Raw genomic sequence first — 27434 nt, 5'->3', positions numbered from 1 at the left:
GAAGTTAATTTTTGCCTCTTTTCTTGTGCTCTTTAGTTGTTGAAAATGAAACTGTGCATACTAATCTTTAAAACTAGCTGCCACTTTAAAAAACCAAAAAGCTGTGGAAGCTATTCTGAAAAAACAAATGAATCATCACCAAAACATTAGCTGTGTAACAGTTTTTTTATTTTACTATATTGACATTTTATGCACAAATATTTTATCAGAATAAAAATAGAAAATAATTGTTTCATGTAAAATTACCAAAAAAATTCAAAACAAAAGTAATACATAATTATTAGCAGAGTATAAGTGTCTTTATTTAAAGAGTAAAAATGTATGCAAAACCCGTTTTACAAAAAAATTGGGATTATACTTTTTTTTCTGGCAGCAACAAAAATTATATTGACATATAATATTCTACATCCTTTATTTAATTGAAGACATCAAGTTAGTCAGATTTCTCTCTTAGCTACAGGAAATTTGACAACAGCTTTATGCTGTTTGGAAAATGCATTGGTCCTTTTTTAATAAAAAGAACATGGTGGAAGAGCAGCAGATCCTACTAGGAAATAAAATGCATATAGACAAATCCAAAAAGGATAATCATATTTACTAAATTAAAGGGCTTCAAAATAATAATCAGACATATTTACATGAGAAGTTTTGATGCCATCTTTCCTAACAGAATGGAATAAGACTATGTATATTCAAGGATAAAGCATCAATTTTACTTATTAGCTTTGATGTTAATTCATCCTCCGTTAGACTGATTTGGTCAGTCAACATTTTAAACCCTTCCTTTCTGTGCCCACTTGCAGTATTTTAGACTTCTGCTAGAAAGACTGAGCAGTGTTCTAAGGGGCAGTTGTATCACATTTCTTAATTAGCTACTTGAATTGCGGCTTGTATTTACAGTGCCCATCCTTGTCTTGCACAAATGGAATTCTGGACACAGAAAAAAGTTGTTAGCCATGCAACTTGCAGACTAATTTTCTCCTTTCATAAGCAAGACCGTGACCTCAGCTATTTACATAAGAGATTTCAAATGCTTGATAGTGAAAATGGGCTACAACTGTACTATAACAGTCATACAAGCTAGACATTTGACTTGACTTCTGACTGATTTACCCATATCTGTAACTTAAGGATTTGTTACAGACTAAAAAGGATTTGTGTAGCTTCTTATAAAGCTAATACATCTTTCAGAAGCAGAATGCTCAGCCTTTTGGCAAATGAAGGAGTGCTTCAGTAATTCAAGAATGGTAAATTTAAAGTCACTGGAGGAATCTGACAAGAGAAAGCTACAATGGTGGTGATGGCAGCTAAAGAGACTTAAATGATAGATGGCATGAGAGAGATCCTCAGGCCTACAGCAGAGGCATGGAGATGCACCTCCACTAAGAAAAAACACCTCAGCTCCCAGATGTACCCTGAAAAAATAAACCCTAAAAATATACAAGTCTCACATATTTCCAATTCCTCGAAACCCAGTTTCTCTTTACTTGTCAACAGCAATAACATAGTGCTTCCACCACTCAGTTTAAGTACATTTTACATTAAGCGTCTGTCAGTGTAGCGAGATTCTTGACTTAAAAGTTTTAAGAGTAACTTGACCTTTCAACATGGTACTAAAGATTTTCTCTTATGCAATTATATTTTTTACTATTTGTCAAGTGATACCACAGATTCTGCTGATGGTTCCTTATTTAAAAAAAAATCTGCTTGCAAGAACAGCAAAAATGCATGGTAACACAATATTCATACTGTTTAAACAAAGGGGCAAAAAGTAAAAAAATACTCTATTCAGACTAACAGAAGAAGTCTAGCAAGTCATTAATGGAGAAGCTCACAAATCATGGAGACACAGTTTTGTACATATTAACATGTATATGCCTGAATGAAGTAATATTTATACCAGTCGCTGGATTCAGGATACATTCCAATTACATATATTTTGAAAAATGTATCCAAACCCTTAACTGTGCCCTGCTTAGGCCTCAGGAATGTGTAGTTTTGTTTCTGAGGCCTTAAAACATTATCTAAAGTTTGGAAAAAAGGAATTTTTAATAAGAAACCATATTTTTTCATATTTTAATACGGCAGACTATACAATAATCTGGAAGTCAAACTTTAGATTTTTATAAACTTATTTGCAGCTCATTTTGATTCTAAACAGGAAAGGATTGCTGAATATGATTAACTTAAGTCTTCAGTTCATCAAGATCAACTATAGTGCAGGTATAAGGAGTATTGGCTAATATACTCTGCAGCATAGAGTAATAAAAACTTCTTTTTGGGTGAGAGATATCTTTTCGAGTTTTTAATCACCTGACAGGAAAAACATGGAAATCTTTATTCATTTTCTTTTGCTGAGTAGCCAGCACAACATTTTTCAAAAGTTAAGAATTTGCCCTCGTATATGCATGTTAGCGACACATTACAATGAAATACTCATAATTGGCTTTTGACGTAAGCCAGACTGAAACCTGGATCTCTTTCTTCAGCACTGATCTTCAGTTTAGTCTATTCTTAGTTTTCTTTGCTTATAAACAGAGAAATTATCTTAATGACTTGATGCTTTGTATTATTTTTTAATGTGTCTGTTCTTTCTGCTCTGCTTGATTAAATGAGATTAACAGGCATGTTTAAGGGCAGCTCCTGCTTTAACTGTGTACGCATCCAATTCCATTTTGTAGTTCAATAGAGAAAAAAACAGCAGAAAGGGTTGAATTCAAACTATTGACCAGTCTATTTCCTATAGATGCTTCACTTTTCTTAAAATGCTGGAACAAGTATTTTGTAGGGCTGGACACACAACATGAACCGGTTCAGCTTTCCTCACCAAGTTCAGCAAACTACATGACACAGTGTGCCATTCTTCATATTGAAGAAGTTGTGGTGATCCCTTAACATACACTGAAATATATGCTGTTAAAGATCCAAATTTATGGGAGTCTCAGTTCTTTGTAGAAAATCATGCATCATATTGTACTGTCAGGGAATAAAAAGAAGCTTCCAATTCTGATAAAGATAACTGCTCTGGGTATATAAGAAAGGCCTCAGGCTCCCACTTTCAGGTCCGAGTGCTTAATTGTCTTTCTCGGTTTGCAGGGATGCTGTAGCTAGTGCTACTGCTGTGACTGGCTGTGCAATGCCATGGAGTTGCATCTTTGCCAGTTTCTTTTGCTCACACTCTGTGACCAACCGGTTCAGCTCTGCTGCGCTATAGCCAATGAGAGTTTTCAAGTCACAGACAAATTTGTACACAAACCTCTTGCCTTGTACTTTGCAGATCATATCGCCATCATAGTAATACCTTAAATGAGAAATAGCAAAATCAGTGCAAAGTAACAGAGCAATATTCAGCGTACGAAACCCATGCACCCACACACAATGATCACCCTTAAAGATGCTGTAGCGCTAAAAGGTAGGTTCTTTTTCTCATTGTAAAATCTTGATAAAGATTTATTTTATTCACCAACATAAAACTAGATTTCAACTCTCTTGTGCTAGAGTTGTTTTGTTTTCAACATAAATGTAAAGAAGAGACGAAGGCAGTGGAATATGAATTCTTTTCTTGAGTTATCTGGCTGAGCTACTGGGAGAACAATGTTACTTAAATCAATTCATCATCGCCATCACAAATCCCACAGGGGGACAGGCTGCCTGAAGACTGAGCATCACTGGGGTGACAGTACACCAGAATGGCCAGATTTTGCAAGATTTTGTTGATTATTTTTGCCTTAGCACCAGAGAGACTCTTGGCCATTTCAGCTACAAGGACAATTGACCAGACTGTTGCAGGTGGTCAGTTTCAGTATGCACCCTCATGTACTGACCCTGTAGGTCCCATAACTTTGCATCTTGCTAACTCCCTTGGTGGAGAAAGCAGCTAATTTCAAACTGAATGCTGCGGGTCATTGTATTCATGAATATTATGGAAAGAGTGGGATTGTATATTAATATAGCCCATCTAAAACTATAGGATACTTTTCAATAGCGAGCACTGGAGTTTCACTCTTTCCTTTGTATAATTTAAATGCAGGACCTATTAAAAAACAAAGTCAGAAGCACATCCGTTATCTATGTTTACAATTAATTATGAATTAATTACCCTTTTATGGTCAACATTTTTCATGTTTTATCACAATAGAGTTGTTACCATAGGCCACACCAAACAGAATGCAGTTAAGACAATATAAAACTCTATACATGATCTGTAGTACTCCAGAAACAAATTTAACTTTTTACAGTTGTATTTTGTGCTCTCTTCGCCTCAGGCATTAATGAATTTGGACTTCTGAGGTTTAGTGGGATTGTGATAAATTTGTGCAAGGCACAAATATAATGAAAGAAAATCACCCAGCTATGGTTCAGTTTCTCTGAAAAATATAATTTGACTGGATTGCCACTCTTACCTCATGCTTCTACCATCAGATAGCTGGAAACTCCCTTGGCTCTCAGATTTTCAACCCTTTGAAAAGCATGCTTGTGTACAGAACAAATGCCAGGTCATTTGTACTTCTGAGATCTTCTTTAGTACTTGATAAGCAAGGAATAAAGAGGGTCTCTAATCTCCAAGCAAAAATGAGTAAATCACTGAACTAGCTTTTGCCTCCCAGTCAAATCTCTTTGGAGACACCAAATTTTGCAGATGACACACTTCGGACTAAAGCTGTGTCTACACTGCTACTTTCAGTGCTAAAACTTTAGTCGTTCAGGGGTGTGAAAAAACACACCCGAGTGACAAAAGTTTTAGCACTGAAAAGCACCAGTGTAGACAGGACTGTGGCTCCCGGTGATAAAGCTCGTTCGGGGTGGTGGTTTTTTTGTTTTTTTTTTAAATCACTGAGAGAGCTCTGCCCTGGTAATAAAGCTTGACTACACTGCCCAAGTCACAGTGCTGCCACAGCTGCATTGTAACATGGGTAGTGTAGACATACACTAAAACAAAAACTGGAACCTTCACAATGAGAAATACCCAAGTTGGTTTGGCAAACCACAGAGACTGGTGAAGACTTCCTGTAAGTGGAATGAAGTCTGATTGGGTGCACTTTTCTGACTCTAGTCATTAAGAACTGAAGTAGAGCATACCAGAGGGCCTTGAGAATTAAGAGTTTGTCTATACCAGGGTAGGCAACCTATGGCATGTGTGCTGAAGGTGGCATGCGAGCTGATTTTCAGTGGCACTCACACTGCCAGGGTCCTGGCCACCGGCCTGAGAAGCTCTGCATTGTAATTTAATTTTAAATGAAGCTTTTAAAACATTTTAAAAACCTTATTTACTTTACATACAACAATAGTTTAGTTATATATTAAAGACTTATAGAAAGAAAACATAAAAAAAAAATAAAAAAGTATTACTGGAATGCAAAACCTTAAATTAGAGTGAATAAATGAAGATTTGGCACACTGCTTCTGAAAGGTTGCAGACCCCTGGTCTATAGATATCAAAAGGTCAAAAGTGAGGGTATCTTTGAGAACTGATTGAGCAGCTGTCTTATGTCTCATACTAGAAGAGACACAAAAGCTGGAATCTAGTCAGTATAGTAACTACAGAGAAATATTTATATCAGTTTTTACAGAATGTTGTTATAGATGCAATGCACGATACAGAGAGCACAACCAACAAATACAGAAAATGAATGTTTAGGAATTCTTAATCTGTTGGTATGTTTCAGATTATGCTGAAACAAAAGTTATGTATGTAATGACAAGATGAAAAATGAGCAATGTCACTTTTCTATAAAGTAATTAAATAGATACTACTTCTGGTATTTCACTGATGGCACAGTCAAGAACACATACCAAAATACAGACCAATTGCTTTTTCTGTTCTTTGTATTCATGGAGAATTAACATGAACTACTTTTAATCTGCTTATTCTTCTTATAACTGTGTAGAATATCTACCACCAGCATCATCACCATCATTTACTGTATTAATCACAAATTTACACAGTAGTTTTAATAAATTAGTAAAGAAAACTTAAGTCACAAGTTTGTTTTTTAAACAACAATTCAAGTTGTAAGCAAAATTTTACCAGTGGCAGAAAGAGGCATTTAATATCGCCACAGACATCTAAATGCTAGATAACATGTCAGTATTGATGCAGCTGCCAAAAGAAAAATACTTTGAGAAACAAAACAAAATATAATTTTTTTTTTCACTTTACGTAAATTACTATGAAAACATCCTGGTGATGAGAAAGTTATTCTTGAGCTCTTCTGCTGCCTTCTGCTGCTTTCACTTAGTTTGCTTAGAAAAGAAAAATAAAACCTTTAAAACCACTAATGTGATTTTGGTATTGCAAGAATATTTTTCATGTATACCTTACAACCGCAAATGGATATAAAATCATAGAATATCAAGGTTATAAGGGACCTCAGGAGGTCATCTAATCCAACCCCCTGCTCAAAGTAGGACCAATCCCCAACTAAATCATCCCAGCCAGGGCTTTGTCAAGCCTGACCTTAAAAACTTCTAAGGAAGGAGATTCCACCACCTCACTAAGGAACCCATTCCAGTGCTTCACCACCCCCCTAGTGAAAATGTTTTTCCTAATATCCAACCTAAACGTCTCTCACTGCAACTTGAGACCATTACGCCTTGTTCTGTCATCTGGTACCACAGAGAACAGTCTAGATCCATCTTCTTTGGAAGTTTGTGCTACGTAGCTTCAGATTGAAAATAAAAACTGCATTTACTTCAAAATAAACTTTAAATATCTCAAGCTACCGTGTCTTTTATCTGAATCTTACAAACCCACTATGGGCAAAAATATCGAGATATTGAAAAATGAGGCCCTGATCCTGCAATCATTTATGCTTGTATGTAACTTTACTCACATGAACAGTGCTTAAAAATCACATAAGCATTTGCAGCATCAACCTTGTATTTTAGAGTAGGCCAAATTATCAGATAAATTGACATTAATGAAAAAAACATTTCTTGGGAAAAGTTGGTAAACATGTTTTATTTCATAATTTGAATGTGCTGAATTTGAAAATGATGTTTACAAACTGAATTTTGAACTTTAAGGTAAGTAAAAACAAAAAATTGCTATCATTTGTAACTTAGAAAAAAAAAAAAAAGGTGAAGGAGAGGTACTAAATATAGACTATGTTCCTAGTTTGGAATCCTGTGCTAACAAAAAATGCAGGGTGTGATCTCTTTTGAACATCATACTCTCTGTTTCCTCTGGGTATGCAATGATATGCACTTGAATTTTGTTTGTTTTGCATTAAGGATGACATTTAAGATTAAGTAAATACTTAAGTAAGTACTTTTCAGATATTTTTGGAATTAAATGCCCTGCTATGCTTTACACTAAGTATCATACACAACATAGTATGATATAGTTTATTTCCATAAGTTCTTCTCTTTCAAAAATATAAATTATTACTATTAGCCCTTAGCACTAAACCAACCTAAAGCTGACTTTTGCTTACAGTGTAAGTGAGTTGAGTATTGATTTGGATACCTATGCCTTGGCATTAGCTACGTTCTGGTAAATATTTATTGAATATTCATGAGGTAGTGTTTAATTATATTTTATTATTATTGTCAGGTATTCCATAGATGAAACACAGAGGCAGCCCTGAACGTGAAGCATTCCTCAACAATATCTTGCCAATAAGTGAAAAAGGACAGTTTTTGCTTCCAGTGAACAGGGACTGACTACAATACAAGGGGCAACCAACACGAGACAAACTCAGATTTCTAAATAGGGATGCAACCAATAGAATTCTAACAGCTTGTCATAAACAGATAGTAGGAGTTAACAGAACAGAAGTACTTTATATCTCTTTTGACTGTAAAGGGTTAACAAATTCAGTAAGCCTGGCTGTCACCTGACCAGAGGACCAATCAGGGGACAGGATACTTTCAAATCTTGAGGAGGGAGTTTCTGTGTGTGCTGTTAGTTTTTGGTGGTTTTTTGTTCACCCTGGGGCTCAGAGGGACCCAGACGTGCAACCAGGTTCTCTTCAAACCTCCGATACAGGCTCTTATAAGTTTAAAATAGTGAGTACTAGTGATAAGGCGAGTTAGGCTATGTTTGTTTTCTTATTTAAAAAAAAGTGTATTTGGCTGGAAGGAGTCAAATGTGTATTTGGCTGGAAGATTTAATTTGTACTGTTATACTTTACGCTGGGAGGGTATTCCCAGTGTCTATAGCTGAAAGACCTGTACCTATTCCATTTTAAATTTACAAAGATAATTTGTACTGTTTTTCTCTCTTTAATTAAAAGTTTTTCTTGTTTAAAACCTATTGTTTTTATATATTCCTGGTGTGAGCCCAGGGGAACGGGGTCTGGATTTCACCAAGAGAATTGGTGGGGAGAAGAGAGGAGGAGAAGAAAGGCTAATTTCTCTCTGTGTAGGATTTACTTTGTCTCTCTCAGGGAGAGTCTGGGAGGGGGAGAGGAGAACAGGAGGGGGGGAAGGTGAATTTTCTTCTCTGGTTTTGTGATTCAAGGAGTTTGAATCACAGTGAGCGGCCAGGGTGAGACCCTATGTGTGAGGGGAAGCTGGGAGAGGCAACATGGGGTAAAGGGTTACTTTAGCTTGTGTTAAGAATCCACAGGGTCTGGGTCTTGGGGGTCCCCAGGCAAGGTTTTGGGGGGACCAGAGTGTACCAGGCACTGGAATTCCTGGTTGGTGGCAGCGCTACAGCTTCTAAGCTGGTAATCAAGCTTAGAGGAGTTCGTGCTGGTACCCCATCTTTTGGATGCTAAGGTTTAGAGTGGGGAATTATACCATGACACAGCTCTTCAATCAAATGCAGGCAATAATTACTTGGGCATAAAACTGTTATGCAAAATACACAGATAAAGGTAAAATTAGCAGTTTTTAAAATCCAATGAAGCTACTTCATTCACCAGTAAGGGTGAACTGAAAATTCCATCTTGCATTTCAATCTCCAAAACCTCAACAGTGCTTCAGAGCAAGGTCCCCCTACTGAACTGGAGTCTTTGCATTTCTGCCAGGATGGAAGTTTCCAAACAAACAACTTTCTTGTGTAACAACATTCAAAATGAACAAACAAATACTAGAGACAGCAGAGTATAAATATGAGCTTAGTATATATAGAGCTGGTATAAGTGACCTAATAGTCTCAGAATTAAAAGACCACCCTAACTGCTATAAACATTTTTTGAGACAACCCACCAACTATGAAACCACTCTGAGTGGTACTGACTTGGCAATGGTCTGTTTTAGCAACGAGAGAAAACAGTGCAAAAAAGGGCTGTGTTTTGGAACTTTCACAGGTATGGACACATTACGGTTTTCTCTCAAATGAAGCTGGTGGAGATGTCCCACATACATTTAAGTAATATGGAAACCTTCAAAGAAAAACTTATTCTACATTGTGATGCTGCTTACAAGTTCATTGTCTTATATGATCAATCTGCGTTGGAGAGAAAAATATTATTAGTGCCTGTCAATTCTGTCATCTCCTTTTCCTTCCAGGCACTGACCAGTTTTGATATTATTTCCCATATTGCTGGGCACAGCAAGAAAATGGCTTGGACAATATTTATGGAGAAACACGGATTCCTAAGAAACTTAGGGAAGGATGATCTATAGAATGAAAATCATTTCAGCAGAAAAAGTTCATCTGCAGCGTGTACAATTTACTTAAAGAGGAGAGCTGCAACAAGTTCTCCAAGTGTTGATCGCTAGAGGCACTGACCCCAACAAATGGTGCACTGTGCTACCACATCCAAAAAACTCACTTTTAAGCCACAGTGTGGAAGCAGGCAAACTGCTACAATCCTACACTGCCCTTATGAGAGAACATGAGTTGGGACAAACACAATAGAGAACTGGAACCCAAGAGCCAATCCCCCATAACTGTGCAGAAATTATCTATGGATGTGTTAAAGGGTGCCTATCACAACACTGGAGCTGCAGAAATGCCACAATGGCATGCACTGGGCCTGTTAATACATGGGGTGTGTTGATACATATAGGACCTGTTAATTATACCTGTTTAAACAATGTGAAGGACATACAGTAACTGTTTGTAGTGGATTTAAAAGATATTTATTAATTTTTCAAATTTTTCTTACATGTACTTCAATTTAGAAGGTGAAATATTCAAAGTTCAGCGTAGTAATTTTTTTTTTTAAACAGACTCAGCACATTTAAATCATGAAAGATACCTTGTTCACCTGCCTTTCCGAAAAATGCCTCCTTATCTTATTTTATAGAAAATGTGCCTAATCTATTATATTGACAATGTTTTTAAGTGGCGTAAAATCTTTTACTTTGTTAACTCTGAAAAGAAATTGGTTTAATGAAAAGTTATTGTGCACTCTGTTTTAAATACACACAGGACAAAATTTGCTAAAATGGGAGTCTAAAGTTATGGTCCTAAGCCCATATATTTAGGTACCTAAATGTTTTTGTAAATGTGACCCTTAACATGAACATGATTTGGGAGCACAATTCCCACTGACTTCAAAACCCAGATGAAGGAAAATAGCTTAGTTGAGGCATTTCAGTTTTCTTGACTTGTGAAAGTTCAATATATCAGATGGTGATGCTGGCTGGAAACAGAGCAGGAGCTATTTGTTTATCAATTGTGTGTTTTGGTTTGTGTTGTTCTCACAGTAAGGATGCTAATGAGGTCCTGGACTTGTCTTTTTCAGCACACACAAGCATTTTAAGTATGATACTTAATAGAAAAAAATCTATGTAAAATCTGAAATACTATAACAGTTTGGCATGCGGCAAATCTCCAAAAAGGTGCATAATTTGGGGGTTTAATGTACCCATCCTATACACATCCACATCATATATGATTTGAAAGCTTATTTTATGTGCAATTAGTTGAAGTATGATGTGGAGCTGTCAACTGGTGCTTTAGGCCTGTAGGTGAGGTGAAACAATGGTATTCAAGATGAGATAGATAGTGTCATTTTTTGCATAGTTCCAGAAATACTGCAACATGACTACAGGTGGTTTTCTGTTTTTTTTTTTTTTTAAACTGTGTAAGTTAACTTCAACACCTTAATATAGTGTTTATTGGTCAAAACTCCCAAATGACAATGTATCAGAAGATTTTTAATGGGAAAGTTTTTCCTGGCCCAAGAAATGATGAAGCGGCTTAACATGCGGAAAGAATGGCGAGAGCATTACATATACTATACACGCCGCTGCCAGTGGGGTGCAGTGTAGACATATATCTTAAATTCTGTAACTAAAGCTGTTTCCACGACTATTTCCCCAATAAACTGTTAAACATATTATCCAAAGATTATCGATCATAGTATTTTCCATTTGTTTTCTAAAGGCAACCCCTCACACATCTAAATAACGACCCACCCTGCTCAGCTGATGAGAACCGCAGCAGAAGGCGGCATGGTGGTCTGTAACTGTCTGTTTTTTAACAGATGTGCAATCACAAAAGATCATATGTAACTGGCAGAATACTACAGTTAGAGGGAAGTATACACCATTTCATGAAATAAGTTAGCTGTAGAGCTTCTTACCGCAGAGCACGACTAAGCTTCTCATAGTTCATGGTGGGTTTATTTTTACGTTGTCCCCATTTCTGTGCAACCAGCTCAGGTTGATTCAGTTTAAACTCCCCTTCATCGCCAACCCAAGAAATACAGTCTCGAGCATCTTTGTCAGTAAGAAGTTCTAGCAAAAACTGCCATAGCTGAATCTGGCCATTGTTTCCTATAGAGATAAAAAGTCATTAAAACTAAACAAAAGTTATTTTCTACATCAAGCTATGTGCTCTTTAGCAGCAGACTGCGCACTGATTCAGTACTAACTCAAAAGGTCTGAGGGCTACTTACTGCATCAGCACTACCTGTCGCATCTTGATTTTCCCTACAGGCCTCATAACCAAGCAAGCAGCACTTAGAAAATTTGGATATGGCTGTATTCTGCAAATTCACCATGTGATTTAACTGTTAAATATTTATAGCATTTATATTAAAATAAAATTGAGAAAATACCTGTTCTGTTCCCAGGTGAACTTCGGTCTTCTCCTGAGATTCTTGGTGCTCTTTGTACTTTAGCTGCCTTTGCACTGCTGTTTATTACTTTAATGGTAGTTGGGGTAGCAGGCTGTACAGATGCTGGAATAATTTGCACAGCTGTGAAACAGCAAACATTGGAGAACAATAATTATAACTTATTGGTACAAAACCCTGGTGTGTGTACGTGTGTGTGTGTACACATCAATATTAACATTCAAAATATTTCCCCTCCACAGAGCCACTTAGATATTCATAAACCTTCATCTTAAGAATAATATAAATTGTCGCTACCATTTAAAATGGAATTTGTGTTAGCACTGCAGTACAGAACTTATTTCTAATATATATTCACCAAGAATGCAGTTCTGAATAGCTGATATTCCAAATATTTCACTCGTGTCACATTACAGTACAGAATAATGGAAAAGTTTATTGATCATAGTAAGAAGAAAGTTAGAAACATTCATAATTCTGATTATATTAAACTCTTAAATTGGCTAAAAAATTAAAGCTTTGCTTTCAAGTTGAAAAACATGCACAAGTTTCTCTGTGGCTTTTTTGACTTTTTGGTAGCATGACTGCTGAACCCACATTTCTTGTTGACAAACACCTGTCTTAATAATTTACTGGCATGACTACTCACGCTGATCAATAGTAACTGTTGCTATTTCTCCAGAGTGTTCTTGGCTAGCCAATACATCTGCCAAGTAAAAGAAAAATATTTAAATCTTTATTCAAATCCTTACCCTCATAAGTCAACTGAATGCCAAATGGATTTTATAACTGAGAAAACAAGAAAGGAATGCAGAGAAACAACATAAAGGTTGTAGAGTATATAAAGATGATCACTTTTAAGAGTAAATATTCAACACCATGTGAAAGAAGTATGCACAACCTTTTTTATGTTGTTATGGGCATCTGGGATGAAGCTTTATTTTCACTAATGTATTTTTAGAATATTACACACACTTTTTTTTATTTTTTTCCCATACAAACTTTCCATTTTCCTTATACGATGTACTTTCTTCAATGTCACAGAGAAAAACAGCCTACCTAATTGTATCCAAACATTGAATACACATGAATGCACAATAGATTAGCTGCAGTCTATATGAGCTAAAGAATTAGCTTAGCAACTTCCACATTTATGTTGTGAAACTGCAACGTATATTAAATAGCATTTAATATTTAATTATAAATATAATATATATAAATAATCTGTCAAATCAGAAGATGAACGAAAGCTAATAATAAAAACATAAATCAGGAATTCTCAGGTATGTTGTAAGACCCATACCTCTTGTACCTTACTTCCTGTATTAGATTAACAGTAATAAAATTTGAGGAAAAATGGGACATTTCCTTTGTAACAGCAAATACTCTCATTAAAACATATTCCCTTATCTTGTACTTCACACCCTCCCTTTCACTGCTAATGGAAAGTGGGAAAATAATTTGGACTGTTCACAGCTGTCTTTATCTTTCCACAGAAAAAAACAGTAACTAAATCAGTCATTGAGAAAGCTCACATACATTTTCGAAGAAGCTCCAGGTGGCTCCAAAGGATTTCTCCCCGAGGGACCCTCTGGAAGAAGTCCTCTTGATTGAGGCTACATAACTCTCGGCCTGGAATACTAAGAGTATTGAGGTCTATGTCAGTCATGCTGAACTCCTTCATCACCCATACCACCCAGTGGAGTACTTGGTCTGTTGACCACTGTACAGGGTCTAGGAAAAAAGAAGAAAAATATATTAAACAACTGATAAAAGCTGTAAAAGGTGTGTCACCCTGCCCATTTTAGACACTACAGAACTATTCCCTATAGTCACTAGCAATAAAAAGAACCAGAGAAAAAACAGTCCCATATGATTGAAACAGGTATGACTGAAAAGTCATATGAATGAGGAGTTAAATTTTAAAAAAGACCTAATTCTTAAGTTTTAGTAACAAAGCCTAACATTCTTTGCATAGAGAAACAAAAAAGGGAAGACAGCAGAAGGTGTGGAAAGCCACAACACAAATTAAATTTTGATTCTCAAGATGCCACTACAAAACTATTCCTATGGACTTGCTAATTTGCTTTCTATGGCTTTGCCTCAGACAGTGCAGTATCTGGAGTACAATGCAAGCCTCTGACTTGGATCACCATTTCGTCTCGCCATCTCTGAAAATTTCTGAGCCCTCTATTGGCTCTCTCTACCAATTTTCTTGTTTCATTTCTTCCAATATGAAACACTAGCCTTCCCTATGCTGAGATAGGATACACTTCCCCAACCATGATCTAGGTCAGTAACACTGTGTGCAACCAGGGAGTAGCTGAGGATATTGGTGGCTAGTGAGAGTTCTAAGTAACATCATTAAGCTTCCTAACCTTTTTGGGAGAAGGATGAGACCTTTTTTTTTTGCGCCTTTTGTAACTACACCAACTGGGTGAGCAATTAGAACAGACGGCTGTCAAAAATTGTTTCACATGTAGGGTCAATTTTTTCTCCTGTTACTATTGTCATATCCTGTAGGTTCTTTAGGCTAATGCTATACTGCATAATAATGCTTCTGTGAGCACAGCATAACTTTGGAATCTACCTTCGGCCTCCAAATCCCAAAAGAGCTCTGGGAAGCCCTAACAAAAAGCAACTTGGCATCATGGATAAGCACAGATATAGTTTCTGTGATTTTCTGAACAGAATGGATCAGGAAAGTTCTATCATTCCTTCACCTAGGAAAAAGCAAGAGCTGTATCTTATATGGTTTCTTGAGAGGCTTTTGAGTTTCATGGCTGAGACAAACATGCTTTAGCAGTCACTCCCATTGGTCATGAAACTCTCCCCGACAGAGTCTGGATCTTGTACATGGTCAGCAGAAACCTCTCACTTCAACAGTTCTGAACCTGGGACCGCTGGCACATCCATCAAAATGCAAGAAGAATGGGCAGTGCCAGAGTTTTACAAATCACGTTTTAAAGCGCTAACTCTGCATTTGCAGCACACTAGTCCCCGGAAATGGTAAAGGAAATATGAGAACGTTCCTGGTTAAGACTTAGCTCCCAAGAAATATTCTAGAGTGGGGGTGGGGGTGAGGCAGAAGACAGCAAGAAATGGTGGTGCTGCTGGTGGAAGAGTTTTCATCATAGCTCTTGGACGTCACAAAGAACCTCCTCTGCTCCAGAAACTGAGCTTCTTTTTTCTTAAAAGAGCTAAGTAAGCTGTCTGCCACAACACCAAAAATTATCTACTTCTGTTGCTGCCTTGCCTCCTGAAATAACTTTGGCTTCTCAGAGTGAAAATACAATGCACTTAAGGTCCCTCTTGGTAAACTGCGGCTCCAAAAAACAGTTGGGCATTTTTCCTTTGATTTAGCATTTTCTGATTGTTCCAGGCTTCCAGCAAAAATAAGCTGAAGGAGAAAATGACAGAACAGCTGTGGACCTTGTATGTTTCTCTGAGACAAGAATGAAACTGGAGAAAGAGAAGAGAGATGTTAAAGAGTGGAAAATTCCTGGATGGTGGTTAGTTGTTAGCTTACTAGTCAGAGCAAATAATGGGAAGGAATAGAGTCTGCAATATCACTACAAAACAGGGTTTGATTTTACTCCGAGATACAACTCTCACTGTCTGTTGAAAAGCGCTCTGGATTCTCAAAAGAGGCAAATGATTTCAGAAAAACTCTCAACTCCTAGTAGAAATGCAATTTACACACATTTATAGAAGGATCAGGCAAAATGAAATCTCATCTTTGAGGAATCATACAAAAATTCATTTACAAAAAACTATCGAGGCATATATTATTATAAAGCACCAACAATACATTCAGAATACGAAAGGTCCTCAAGTGCCTCCTTTCTCTAATTCCTTGAAGTCAGGAAAATCTGATATGGTGTGTAAAAGCTATCCTTTTTGGCATTCACTTGATTAAGACTTCTACTACCAAGAGGAGAATTCCAAAATGTTTATACTTGGGTTTTGTCATAAAAGAGGCCAATTTTTGTTTTCTAGAAAATTCTCACCTACGTAATGGAAAACAGTTGTCACCTTTAAAATTACAATGGTGTCACATTCACAATGCTGATTTTCTTCTTTGAGAAAGCAAAGTTTTAATACTAACAAATCTATAAAGTTGATTTACAACAGTTAATTTAACACCAAATGTTTTTATATTATGTTGAAGAGTGTAACTTATCTTCTTGCATTGTAGTATGGCATGCTGTGAAATTTCAGAAGATATTCACATGAATATCCCTAAGCTTTTTGTATCAAACCATCAAATAACAAGGTATCTAGCATAATGAAAGTGAATTCAGAAATGCTTATATGTCAAAGGGATCAACAAAGCAAAGCAAATCAGAAGCCATTGCTTCAGTTATTTCTCTGAGAATCTGTTAAGAATATTAGACAATTTAATACCTTGTTCCCTTGTAAATACCTGAGACTGAATTTAATTCTTTCCAAGCACTAAAACCAAGAAAAGGCAAACAATCTGAAATTGTTGTAATGTGTTTTGTTCCATCTAGGGTTATCACTTTGGGTTCCTCAACAAGGCAAAAAAAAGGCAAGTTTCTGGGAGTTTGTTTACATATTACAGGTGGATTTAGTGAATATCACTGGAGAGTGCATTACAATGATTTAACACAGTTAATTTTCAGCTGCAGAGTCCAGTGTTCAAGTGTGGTATAGGATTCAAAAGAAATGTTTCAATTTAGCTCCCAGAACACATTTGCAGACATTACATATGCTATAATGTTAGAACAATTAGTCTCTTCCATGGTGATGCTCTTTTGAAAAGATTATTGAAGTTTAAAAATTAGGTACATTAGGTACTTGAATCTAAGTGTGGCTTTTCATACAAATCTGATACTGCTAGGTGCTCCGCATCCTCCACTACGATAGTCTTTAACGGGCCCAAAGAGAGTCAGGAACCCCAGAGAACTGGACCCAAGGTCAGATTTACACACAGAAAGTTTAATCTGCTAGTATACATATTTTAAACTACTTTATGCACTAGACCAGGGAAAATACACATTTTTAATTTAAGTAAGCTATGGAGGAATCTTACCTTCTTCTACCAAGGAATTATAAGCCATGGTTCCACCTCCACTTTATTTACTCTATCAAGCTATTTGTACTGCACTCCTAGTCATAGCATATGAAATCTCATTATGGTATCTGAGCACTTTAATAAATGATGTCTCTTATAACATACCTAATATCAAATAATTCTCAATTATTAAAAACATACAAGCTACTCAACATCGTGTTTTATTACCATAGGGTATTCCAAGGCGTTCTTGCTCCTTTCTGTAGCCTTCCAGCGCTGCAGCCCATCGGGTCACTTGCTCAGAGGTCTCATCTGAAACGGTTGTAATGTGTTTTGTGCCATCTAGGGTTATCACTTGGGCTTCCTCAACGAGGTGAGCTTCAGCTTCAGCATGATGGGCATCCGGATCGATAACTACCTCCACAGTTTCCACAGGCTTTACAATTTCAAGGATGTTTAACTTAGGCTCTATTCCTAGATATGAATGAAAATACAATAAGGTAAAATACATTATCTTTGAGCACTGCAAAAGCATTACCAGTTTCATTTAAATCTTGCCAAAACGTACTGTTACTACACGCCAAGAATCAGATACAGAAAACACCAGATGCATTCATGGTTAGCATCATATTTCCAGAACAATTTATATGACTCAACACTATCAAGGATAGTAGACCCCAGTGTGATATTTCTTCTCACCCTTCACTTAAGCATACACTTATAATTTAGTAAAGTGAACAAACAAATAACCATGTCCCTTCACCCCACAATCCCATGCATTTTAAATTCAGTTTTTATATATACCCCCACACACATATTCAACAGGCAGCTCTGTATGCATACCTAAGGAACTATTACACTTGTCCTATGAAGGAAATATAGTAGGCCCAAAAATAGGTACCCACTTTCAGTCTTCAAAAGTGGTTACTTTTAAATTGTCTTTGAAATTTTTACACACATTTTGGTTAGCATCACTTTAAGATACCCCATAAGGTACACCTACATCGCAATAAAAGACCTGCAGCATGGCTGCAGCTGACCTGGGTCAGATGACTTAGGGTCACGGGGCTCAGGCTATGGGGCTAAAAATTGCAGTGCAGATGTTCATGCTCAGGCTGGAGCCCAAATCCTGAGAGGGGGGTGGGTCTCAGAGCCCAGGCTTCAGCCAAGCCTTGCAAGCCCAAATCAATTGACCCTGGCTCTGAGACTTGTTTTTTTATTGCAGCATAGACATACTCTTAAAGAGGCAATGTGATTTCATGAATCAGAATGCTGGAAATCAGAATGCTCAAGTTCTAAATCCAGCTTTACCAGCAATTTGTTCTGTGGCTCTGGGTCAGTCCCTACCTTCTCCACCTGAATTTCTTTATCTGTAAAATGGGTTAAGTAGTATTTATCTATTCTGCAGGGGTGTTATGAAGATTCATGCTTATAAGGCAGTCTGAAGTGCTATATAAATCATGACGATAGTATGATTATTATAAAATAACGCAGACCTTTACTTCTCTCCAAGAAATCTTATAGTCATTCTTCACTCCAAACTTCTGCTCTCATTTGTCTCCCTTGTAAGTAAGCCTACCTATCAATACCTCCTGGATACTGCCAGATTTCATTCCTTACCCTTCTCCAGCATTATCTTCATGCCCTCATTATGTGTCATCTTAAGTTTACATTTTTAAGGATCAACAATTCAAAACCAGACCATGAAGCTCCAGGAAGCAAGGTCATACAACCTGTTTTCCATCAAACTGCAAATCCACTCAAAATTTCTACCCCGATCTTCCAAGTTCTCCATGAAGTCACTCTACTATCCTATTTTAACAACATATCTACTACTATTCGACCTTTCTCTCTAGATACACACACTTAGGCAGTGTCTAAATCTTGCTGCTACTTCCTGTGTGACACCTTGAGACCTGGTTTGTTCTCTCTGACCACACACCTAAAAGGTTAATTTAACCCCTCATTTCACATTGACTACTGCAACCTCCTATGTGGCCTAAATGCTATCTTGCCCAATTTATATCCATTCAAATGCAGATACAAATAATTTTCCTAGATCATAATTTGACTGGTCACCCGCATTCCCTATGTCCCGCTCCATTGACTCCCCCTCTTTCATTCATTGAACACAAACTACTTATCTTTATTTTAAAAAGGCCTTTCATAGTCTATCACCACTTTAACCATCATCTCTGATATTTCAATGAGACGATGACACCCATCTCCTCTGCACCAATGATGCCAGTCTTGGCCACACATTTTTCAAGTTCTGCAACAAATATCTATGCGCTCTCTGCCACAGTACTTCTTCTAGAATTTCAAGTAAAAATCCACAAAGCCTTTGTTCTCCTTCAAACTGACTTTTGCTATGATGCCTATAAACACACATCACCATGGCTGGGTAGGTAGCATGCAGTGATTACTGCTTATCATGCTGATGAGAACCATTACTTTCTCCTTCACCTTACCCCTGTACTGTTTACTGTATAAACCTGCTGGATCATCTATATAAAGCTCCTTGAGGCAGCAACTGCCTCTTTGTTACGTATTGTGATGGGGCAAGGCCAGACGGCTACAGTAAAGTAGTGAGGAACAGGTATGTTAGGCCCACGCTAAACAAATCCCTGGTCCCATGGTAACCAAATGACAGTTGCTCCAGGTTAATCAAGATTCTTGGGGCCAATTAAGATCCTTCTAGAAGGCAGTGGAGATAGCTAGGTTGATTGGGACACCCAAAGCCAATCAAGGGCTTGCTGGAACTAGTTAAAAGCCTCCCAGTTAGTCAGCAAGGCATGGGTGTCAGGAGCTATAGGAGGAATGAAGCAGTACAAATCCAAATCAGGTGCAAGGAAGGAGGCCCTGAGGTAATGGTGAAGGAGATATCGAGTTGGGGCTGCTGTGGGGAAGTGGCCCAGGGAGTTGTACGTGTCCTATTTCCAAAAAGTCAGCTACCACAGCTGCTACTTTTTGGGTCTCTGGGTTGAAGACCAGAGCAGGAGGCGCGTCTGGGCTCTTCCTTCCCCTCCCCGATTAATCACTAAAACTGGGAGACAACAGAGACTGTGCGAGGGAGGGTTTCTTCTCCTCACCTCCCTTGCTGGCTTATGATAAAAATGGTTCAGTAAGTTGTGAACCTTGCCTCTAGAGAGAGAAGGGCTACACAGGCTCGCTGTAACCCTCTCTGAGGCTAGCAAAATCTGCCAGGAAATGCGGGACTCACGGAGACAAGGACAGAGCTTTGCCACAGTATGTACAGTGCTTAGCACAATGCGGCTGGGTCTTTAGGTGTTACTGCCACAGAAGTTAATATCTATCCACATAACTTTTTTTGCATTTTTTCTTTGTAGATTAGTGCTATTAAAACAAGTTCATTCTTGCTTTTCTTTCTTAGGAGTATTAAGCTCTACCTTACAAAAGATGACAGAATTAGGAAAAGACGGTTACTCACATTTGTAACTGTTGTTCTTCGAGATGTGTTGCTCATATCCATTCCAATTAGGTGTGCGCGTGCTGCATGCATGATTGGAGAATTTTTACCCTAGTAACACACAGTGGGTTGGCTGTGGAGCCCCCTGGAGCGGCACCTTAATGGCGCTGGACATATACCCTAGCCGACTCAGTGCCCCCTTGCCGGCTACTACAACAGAGGGGAAGGAGGGCGGGTTTGGAATGGATAAGAGCAACACATCTCAAAGAACAACAGTTACAAAGGTGAGTAGCCATCTTTTCTTCTTCGAATGCTTGCTCATATTGATTCCAATTAGGTGACTCCCAAGCCTTACCTAGGTGGTGGAGTCAGAGTGAGACATTGCTGAGTGCAGAACCACTGAACCAAATGTGGCATCGTCTCTAGACTGCTGAACTAACTAATTAGCAGCAAAGGTATTTACTGATGACCAAACAGCAGCTCTACAGATCTCCTGTATTGGGACCCAGGCCAAGAAAGTGGCCGATGAGGCTTGAGCCCTCATGGAGTGGGCGGTGAGGCACGGGGTTGGGACACCGGCCAAGTAGTAGCAAGCACGGATACAGGCCGTGATCCATGAGGAGATGCGTTGCGAGGAGACGGGTAGGCCTTTCATCCAGTCGGCCACTGCAACGAGGAGTTGGGTAGTTTTCCTGAACGGTTTAGTACGCTTGATATAGGAGGCTAGAGCCCTATGAACGTCAAGGGAGTGCATACGTTGATCCTGCCGCGTAGCGTGTGGCTTAGAATAAAAGACGGGGGGAAAATGTCCTGGTTCATATGAAAAGCTGATAAAGCCTTGGGGAGAAAGGCAGGGTGGGGCCAAGCTGCACCTCGTCTTTGTGGAAAACTGTATACCGCAGCTTGGACGTGAGGGCTCTCATCTCAAACGTGTCTCGCTGAAGCGATGGCTACAAGGAAGGCTGGTCTTCCAAGCTAGGTAAAGAAGTGAGCAGGTGGTCATCAGCTCGAACGGAGGCCCTGTGAGTCTGGAAAGGACCGGGTTAAGGTCCGACGCTGGAACCGGTTGTCATACTTGAGGATAGAGGCAATCTAAGCCCTTCAGAAATCTAACGACTATCGGATTGGAGAAGACAGAGGAAGCATGTTCTCCTGGATGGAAAGCTAAGATGGCTGCCAGGTGCACCCTGAAAAATGATACCGCCAGGCCCTTATGCTTGAGGGATAGGAGATAGTCTAATATAAGCGATATCGATGCCTGTAAGGGGGGGGCGTGGCACGCTGCTCACATCAACAGGAGAATCACTGCCATTTGGCTAGGTATGTGGCTCGAGTTGAGGGCTTCCTGCTGCCTAACAGAACCTGCTGCACTGATTGTGAGCAGAGTAATTCCGACTGAGTGAGCCAAGTAGCATCCACGCTGTAAGATGGAGTGATTGCAGGTTGGGATGACAAACGGCTGTGGTCTTGAGATCAGGTTCGGCCACGTTGGAGTGTGATCGGAGGCTCTACTGACAGCTCCATGAGTGTGATATATCAGTGCTGCCTGGGCCATGCTGGGGTGACCAGAATCATATGTGCCCTGTCCCTGTGTAACTTGAGCAGGACCCTGTGAACTAGTGGGAATGGAGGGAAAGTGTAGAACAGGTGGTCTTTCCACAGAAGTAGGAAAGCATCTGTTAGGGAACCTGGAGAATGTCCCTGGAGAGAACAGAACACTTGGCACTTCCAATTGTTACACGAGGCAAATAGGTCGATCTGGGGAAACCCCCACCTCAGGAAGATGGAATGGATGATGTCTGGGCGAATTGACCACTCGTGAGGCCGGAAGGATCTGATGAAGTGTCTCCCAGCATGTTCTGGACTCCCGGGAGAAACGACGCCACCAGATCTATTGAGTGGACTATGCAGAACTCCCACAGGCGAATGGTCTCCTGGCATAGGAGGGACGACCAGGCTCCCCCATCCTTGTTGATGTAGAACATGGCTGTGGTGTTGTCTGTGAGGACTGCCACACAATGGCCATGTAGGTTTCCGTGAAATGCCTGACACGCTATGCATACTGCCATCAGTTCTTGTACATTGATGTGCAGAGTTAGTTCAGAGGTGGTCCAAAGGCCCTGCATTTGGAGTTTGCCAAGGTGGGTGCCCCATCCCAGAGATATGTCTGTGACTAGGTATAACGAAGGTTGCGAGACATAAAACAGTAACCCTTCGCACACTGACGTGGGGTCCAACAACCAGAGGGAGGTCAAAACTGATTCCAGGACAGTGACCACCATACTCAGGCTGTCTCAACCTGGTCGATATACTGTTGATAACCAGGCCCGAAGCGGGCGAAGCCGAAGCGAAGCTGGTTATGTAAGTGCACGAAGCCACATGCCCCAGAAGGCTGAGGCACGTCTTTACCATGGAAATCGGGAAGTTTTGAAGGCTGCGGATGATGTTCGCCATTGACTGAAAGGACTCAGGTGAGTCTGGAGTCTAAGACTGCCCTGATTAACTTTATTCTCTGGGTTGGTTTCAGAGTCAACTTTTCCTTGTTGAGCAGGAGGCCCAGCTGGCGGAACGTGCTTAGGGTGAGTCGAACGTGGGATTGTACTTGGTCCCTGGTGTGGCCTTGAATGAGCCAGTCGTCGAGATATGGAAACACGTGGATCCACTGTCAACGAAGGTAGGCCGCCATGAGAGCCATGCATTTGGTGAACACTCTGGGAGCCACTGACAGGCTGAAGGGAAGGACAGCAAATTGGTAGTGTTTGCGATTGGCTTGCCCCTAGACTGTACTGCACGAGTCGGAGGCAGTGCCGTAGCCTGTGCTGGTGCTGGCTCTGTGAGGGCAATGAGGTCTCTCGCTGTTGCAAATGTCTCCGGCATCAACCACAGTTCAGGTCGGGGAGACAGTGTGTGCTAGACTCAATGGCTCCTCCCTCAGTGCCGGAGTCAATGGTGACAATATCGGCGCTTGTACTCTCAGTCGCTCTGGTGCCGATGCTACTCTGAGATTGGCAAAGGCGGTGCCAGTGCATGTTGCTGAGAGGCAGTCACCTCTGGCTTACGCTGTCTCTTCGGGTCTGGTGACAGGGAACGGCGCCAAGTTACTTGTACTGGACGTGGTGCTGGAGAGGTCTGGTGCTGCAGGCCTCTATCCGAGTCTCCCTGTGGCGCAGTACCTGAAGCTGCTGCCAGGGCACTGTGCACCAATGCACTCGGTGCCAGAACTTGGCGTGCCGATAGGGAATCCGGCTTAAGGGCCACCTCCATAAGGAGCTGCTTGAGCCAAAAGTCCCTCTCCTTTTTGGTTCGAGGTCTGAACGCCTTACAGATCCTACACTTGTCAGCCTGGTGAGATTCCCCAAGACACTTCAAACAAGAGTTGTGGGGGTCTCCCGCTGGCACAAGCTTTGAACAGGCTAAATACAGTTTAAAATCCGGAGCCTTGGGCATGAGCCTGGCAGGCGGATGGGGGGGAAGGGGAAGGACCCCTTCCAACCCTCTAAATTTAATCACAAACCTAACACTTTAACTAAAACAACTACTGCACTACGCTAACTATACAACTATAACAACTGGAACAACTATCTAAAACTGGGAAGCAAAAGCTAGGGAGAGTGGAGGACAGCTAAGTCACGCTCCACAGTTCCAATGACCATCACGGGCAGTAAGAAGGAACTGAGGGGGTGCTGGGTCGGCTGGGGTAATATCCACGGCCCTAAGGTACCACTCCAGGGGGCTCCACAGCCGACCCACCAAGTGTTGCTAGGGTAAAAATTCTCCGATGATTGTGCACGCGGTGTGCACACACCTAATTAGAATCGATATGAGCAAGTACTCGAAGAAGAACAAGTATATTTTATTCATTGTACAAAGCCTTCTGCACAAACCCATCAAGAGACATGGGACAAAAACAGCTTTGATGCTGCAACACTTGGTGAACTGTTTTGCTGACTACTATTAAGTGTTATCTGTTAGTATTTCATTCTTGTCATGAATATTAAAAAGAACTGTATTTCTCGCTCAATAAGTTTTTTCAGGTTTAAATTAGCTGAAAGCGAGAAAACAGCAATTACAAAACATCTTAACTTTACTCTTTCTAATTCAGAGGAAATTTTTATTCTTTCTTCCTTTATTAAAAGTTTCCTTAAGGCACAGGAGAAATGCTGAATAAAAGTGTTATCCTTTGTAGTAAAGACGCTATTTCAGTGACAAAGAAATTTCAGAAAGAATTCTATTTAAAAAACAATTGCAGAGCACCTTTAACTAGCAAAACAATGAAGTCAGTCACGATGACAACTGCAACCCATTTGAAAGAAACTATATTTAACTTTTTGATTTCCAGGAACCCATTTTAAACACAGAGGGGCAAACTTTGTCCTGTTACATTCATATAACCTATCTGAACCCAAAAGGAACATACAGGAGTAAACGATGGCAGAATGTGACCTACTATACAAGCCAATAAACATCCACTTTTTTGTAACAAGAACTGTATATCTAATCTATCTTGCACCACATTGAACATAAATAGCATGTTGAAGCTACTGGGGTTAATAAATATTAGTAACTAAACAAGTCAAAAGTGAACTGTATACCATTTATGTTTGTTTAACCAGTAATCCAAAAAAGGATGTAATGGTTGTTCTTTTGTTTATCTATGAGATAATGAGAATTGCTGTTGGAAACTTAAGTCTCTTTGGGGAATTAGACATTTTAGATATCAATAAAACCTTTCAGTAACTGATTACTCACCTGAACATGACTTGTGACATTTTTATATTTTATATATACACACACACACCCCTTTCATTTTATATTAGACATATCCTTTCATTGTGTGTGTGTGTGTGTGTGTGTGTGTGTGTGTGCGCGCACGCGCGTGTGTGCATGGACGAGACAAGAGAACCTGGAATTGATGGAATGCTACTACAACAGTAGACCTAATGAGAGGGGATATATGAAACGTATGAGGGGACTGTGGATGGACAAAAGACCTACATCCACACTTACTGAGAAACGGCTAGTTACCCAACGCTTCAACATAGTAAAGAGGAAGCTGCTCTCACAGCTTGAGATAGACCAACTCCACATTACATCCAGACTCAGAAGACCTGGAAGAACAAGTGGATGTGCAGCCCACACCTGAAGCTGAAACTTCACTGCCACCCCTCCATTGCAGAGCACAGCAGCTGATATGAGGCATAAGATCATGAGAAACTAGCTACAGTCAATCCTCGAGACCGATTACCAAGGTCAGTGGAGAAGTACCATCAGATAGTATGTTAGAAGATGCCATAGAGCCCTCATGACAATCCCTACTACCCACCATAACTCAACCAATGAACTGGTATACGCTACAGCCTCTGTAATCCTGGAGATGCTTGGCTACACGATCAAGAAGAACAACAGTATGTACCACCCTGGAAAATGAGGTTGAGATAAGATCAAGGCAACTCGGAGAGAAGTTAGTCACTGGTGGAACTACAGAAGGGTGTAGAGATTAAGGATAAGACTCGGCTACTGAACAAATACAAGGACCTGAACTCATCTGAAGCCCTAGAGACTGCTAAACAAAGGCTCACAGCACTAGCTACCAGGCTAAGGAGATACACTAGAAAGCAGAGTCAAAAAGTAAATGCCCTTTCTCCAAAAAACCATCCAAGGTGTACTCCCAACTGCAGTGCAACACACCAATAAGAGCAGAGCCACCAGCAGCAGAAACTAACAGTACTGGAAGAACATATGGAGAAAAGAGAAGACTCATAACACTAGTGCAAAGTGCTGCAGGACCTGAGAACAGAGCACAGCAATCTCCCAGAACAGAAACCAGTCACCATCACAGTAGAGACATCCAGCAGCGGTCAAGAACATGAGAGCTGACAGCACTGGACCAGGACATGATCCACACCTACTGGCAAAAAACTAACAGTAGTGCATAACGCCAGCAGCACAGATGAACCAGCTCTAGCAGCAGGCTCCCACCAACTGGCTAACACAAGGAAGGACAGTGCTGATCATGAAAGACCCTGCAAGGAACAGAACCGTCCAACTACCGGCCAATAACCGCCTCCCACAACAGGAAAGTCCTATCAGGCATCATAGCTGCCAAGCTACAGGACCACAGCCAGTACATAACACAGCTCAGAAGGCATTGGGAACAACACCAGAGGCCAACCGCTTGCCTCATAATAGAGCAGTCGCCCAAGATTCAAGGTCTAGACAGACCAATCTGAGCACAGCCTGGATTGACTACAGGAAGCCTACGACTCAATGCCGCACCGTGGATCTTGATGTCTGGCGCTATACAAAGTCAACAGGATGCTAAGACCTTCCTCAGAACTCAGTGTATGAACAACACTAGAAGTCAACTCAAGGCAGCTTGCACAAGTGGCATCAAGTGTGGCATATACCAAGGTGATGCACTGTCCCGCTGCTGTCTGCATAGCTTAAACTCCCTCAGCCAGATAATCAAAGGACTGGATACGGGTACAGGTTCAGGAGTGAACTACCATCAGCCACCTCCTCTACATGATGACATCAAGCTGTATGTAAGAATGAATGAGACATCGACTCGCTAACTACTGACGCGGATTTACAGTGAGATATCGGGATGTCTTTCGGACTGAGAAGTGGGCCGGATGGTAGTGAAGAGAGGGAAGGTAGTCAGACTGATGGGTGAACTACCAGCGGCCACATAGCAGACATTCAGACCACTACAAGTACCTTGGCGTCCACCAGTCACATGAAACCACGACGAGGAGGCAAGGAAGACAGCAAATCCAAGTATCACCAAAGGATAAGACAGGTCCTGAAGAGCCAGCTCAGTGGAAGAACAAGATCCACGCCATCAACGGATACGCCCTGCCAGTCATCAGTACCCTGCCGTATAGTGAGCGGCCAAAGAGGACATGGAGGCTGCCGATGTGAAAACCCGGAGCTCCTCACAATGCACGGAGGTTTCCACCCCAAGTCCAACACCGATGAGGAC

At 40.2% G+C, this 27434-nt stretch overlaps 1 protein-coding gene across 1 annotated transcript in view; it reads right to left on the bottom strand.

Moving 5' to 3' along the window:
* Window positions 1–2365: 2365 nt before the first annotated feature.
* Window positions 2366–27434, bottom strand: part of GABPA (GA binding protein transcription factor subunit alpha) — a 48782-nt gene continuing 23713 nt past the window's right edge. Inside the window, exons 5-10 of the mRNA XM_032781928.2 lie at window positions 17248–17493; window positions 13521–13715; window positions 12631–12687; window positions 11964–12104; window positions 11487–11679; window positions 2366–3301 (exon numbers count right to left, since the gene is read on the bottom strand). Coding sequence (XP_032637819.1) covers window positions 3073–3301; window positions 11487–11679; window positions 11964–12104; window positions 12631–12687; window positions 13521–13715; window positions 17248–17493 — 1061 coding nt within the window. The 3' untranslated portion in view covers window positions 2366–3072. The remainder of the gene's footprint in view (window positions 3302–11486; window positions 11680–11963; window positions 12105–12630; window positions 12688–13520; window positions 13716–17247; window positions 17494–27434) is intronic.

This window comes from Chelonoidis abingdonii, chromosome 1 (genome assembly GCF_003597395.2).
Source record: "Chelonoidis abingdonii isolate Lonesome George chromosome 1, CheloAbing_2.0, whole genome shotgun sequence".
NCBI lineage: Eukaryota > Metazoa > Chordata > Testudines > Testudinidae > Chelonoidis > Chelonoidis abingdonii.
Note: the sequence above shows the minus strand (reverse complement) of the source record. Positions and strands in the feature narration are given on the sequence as shown.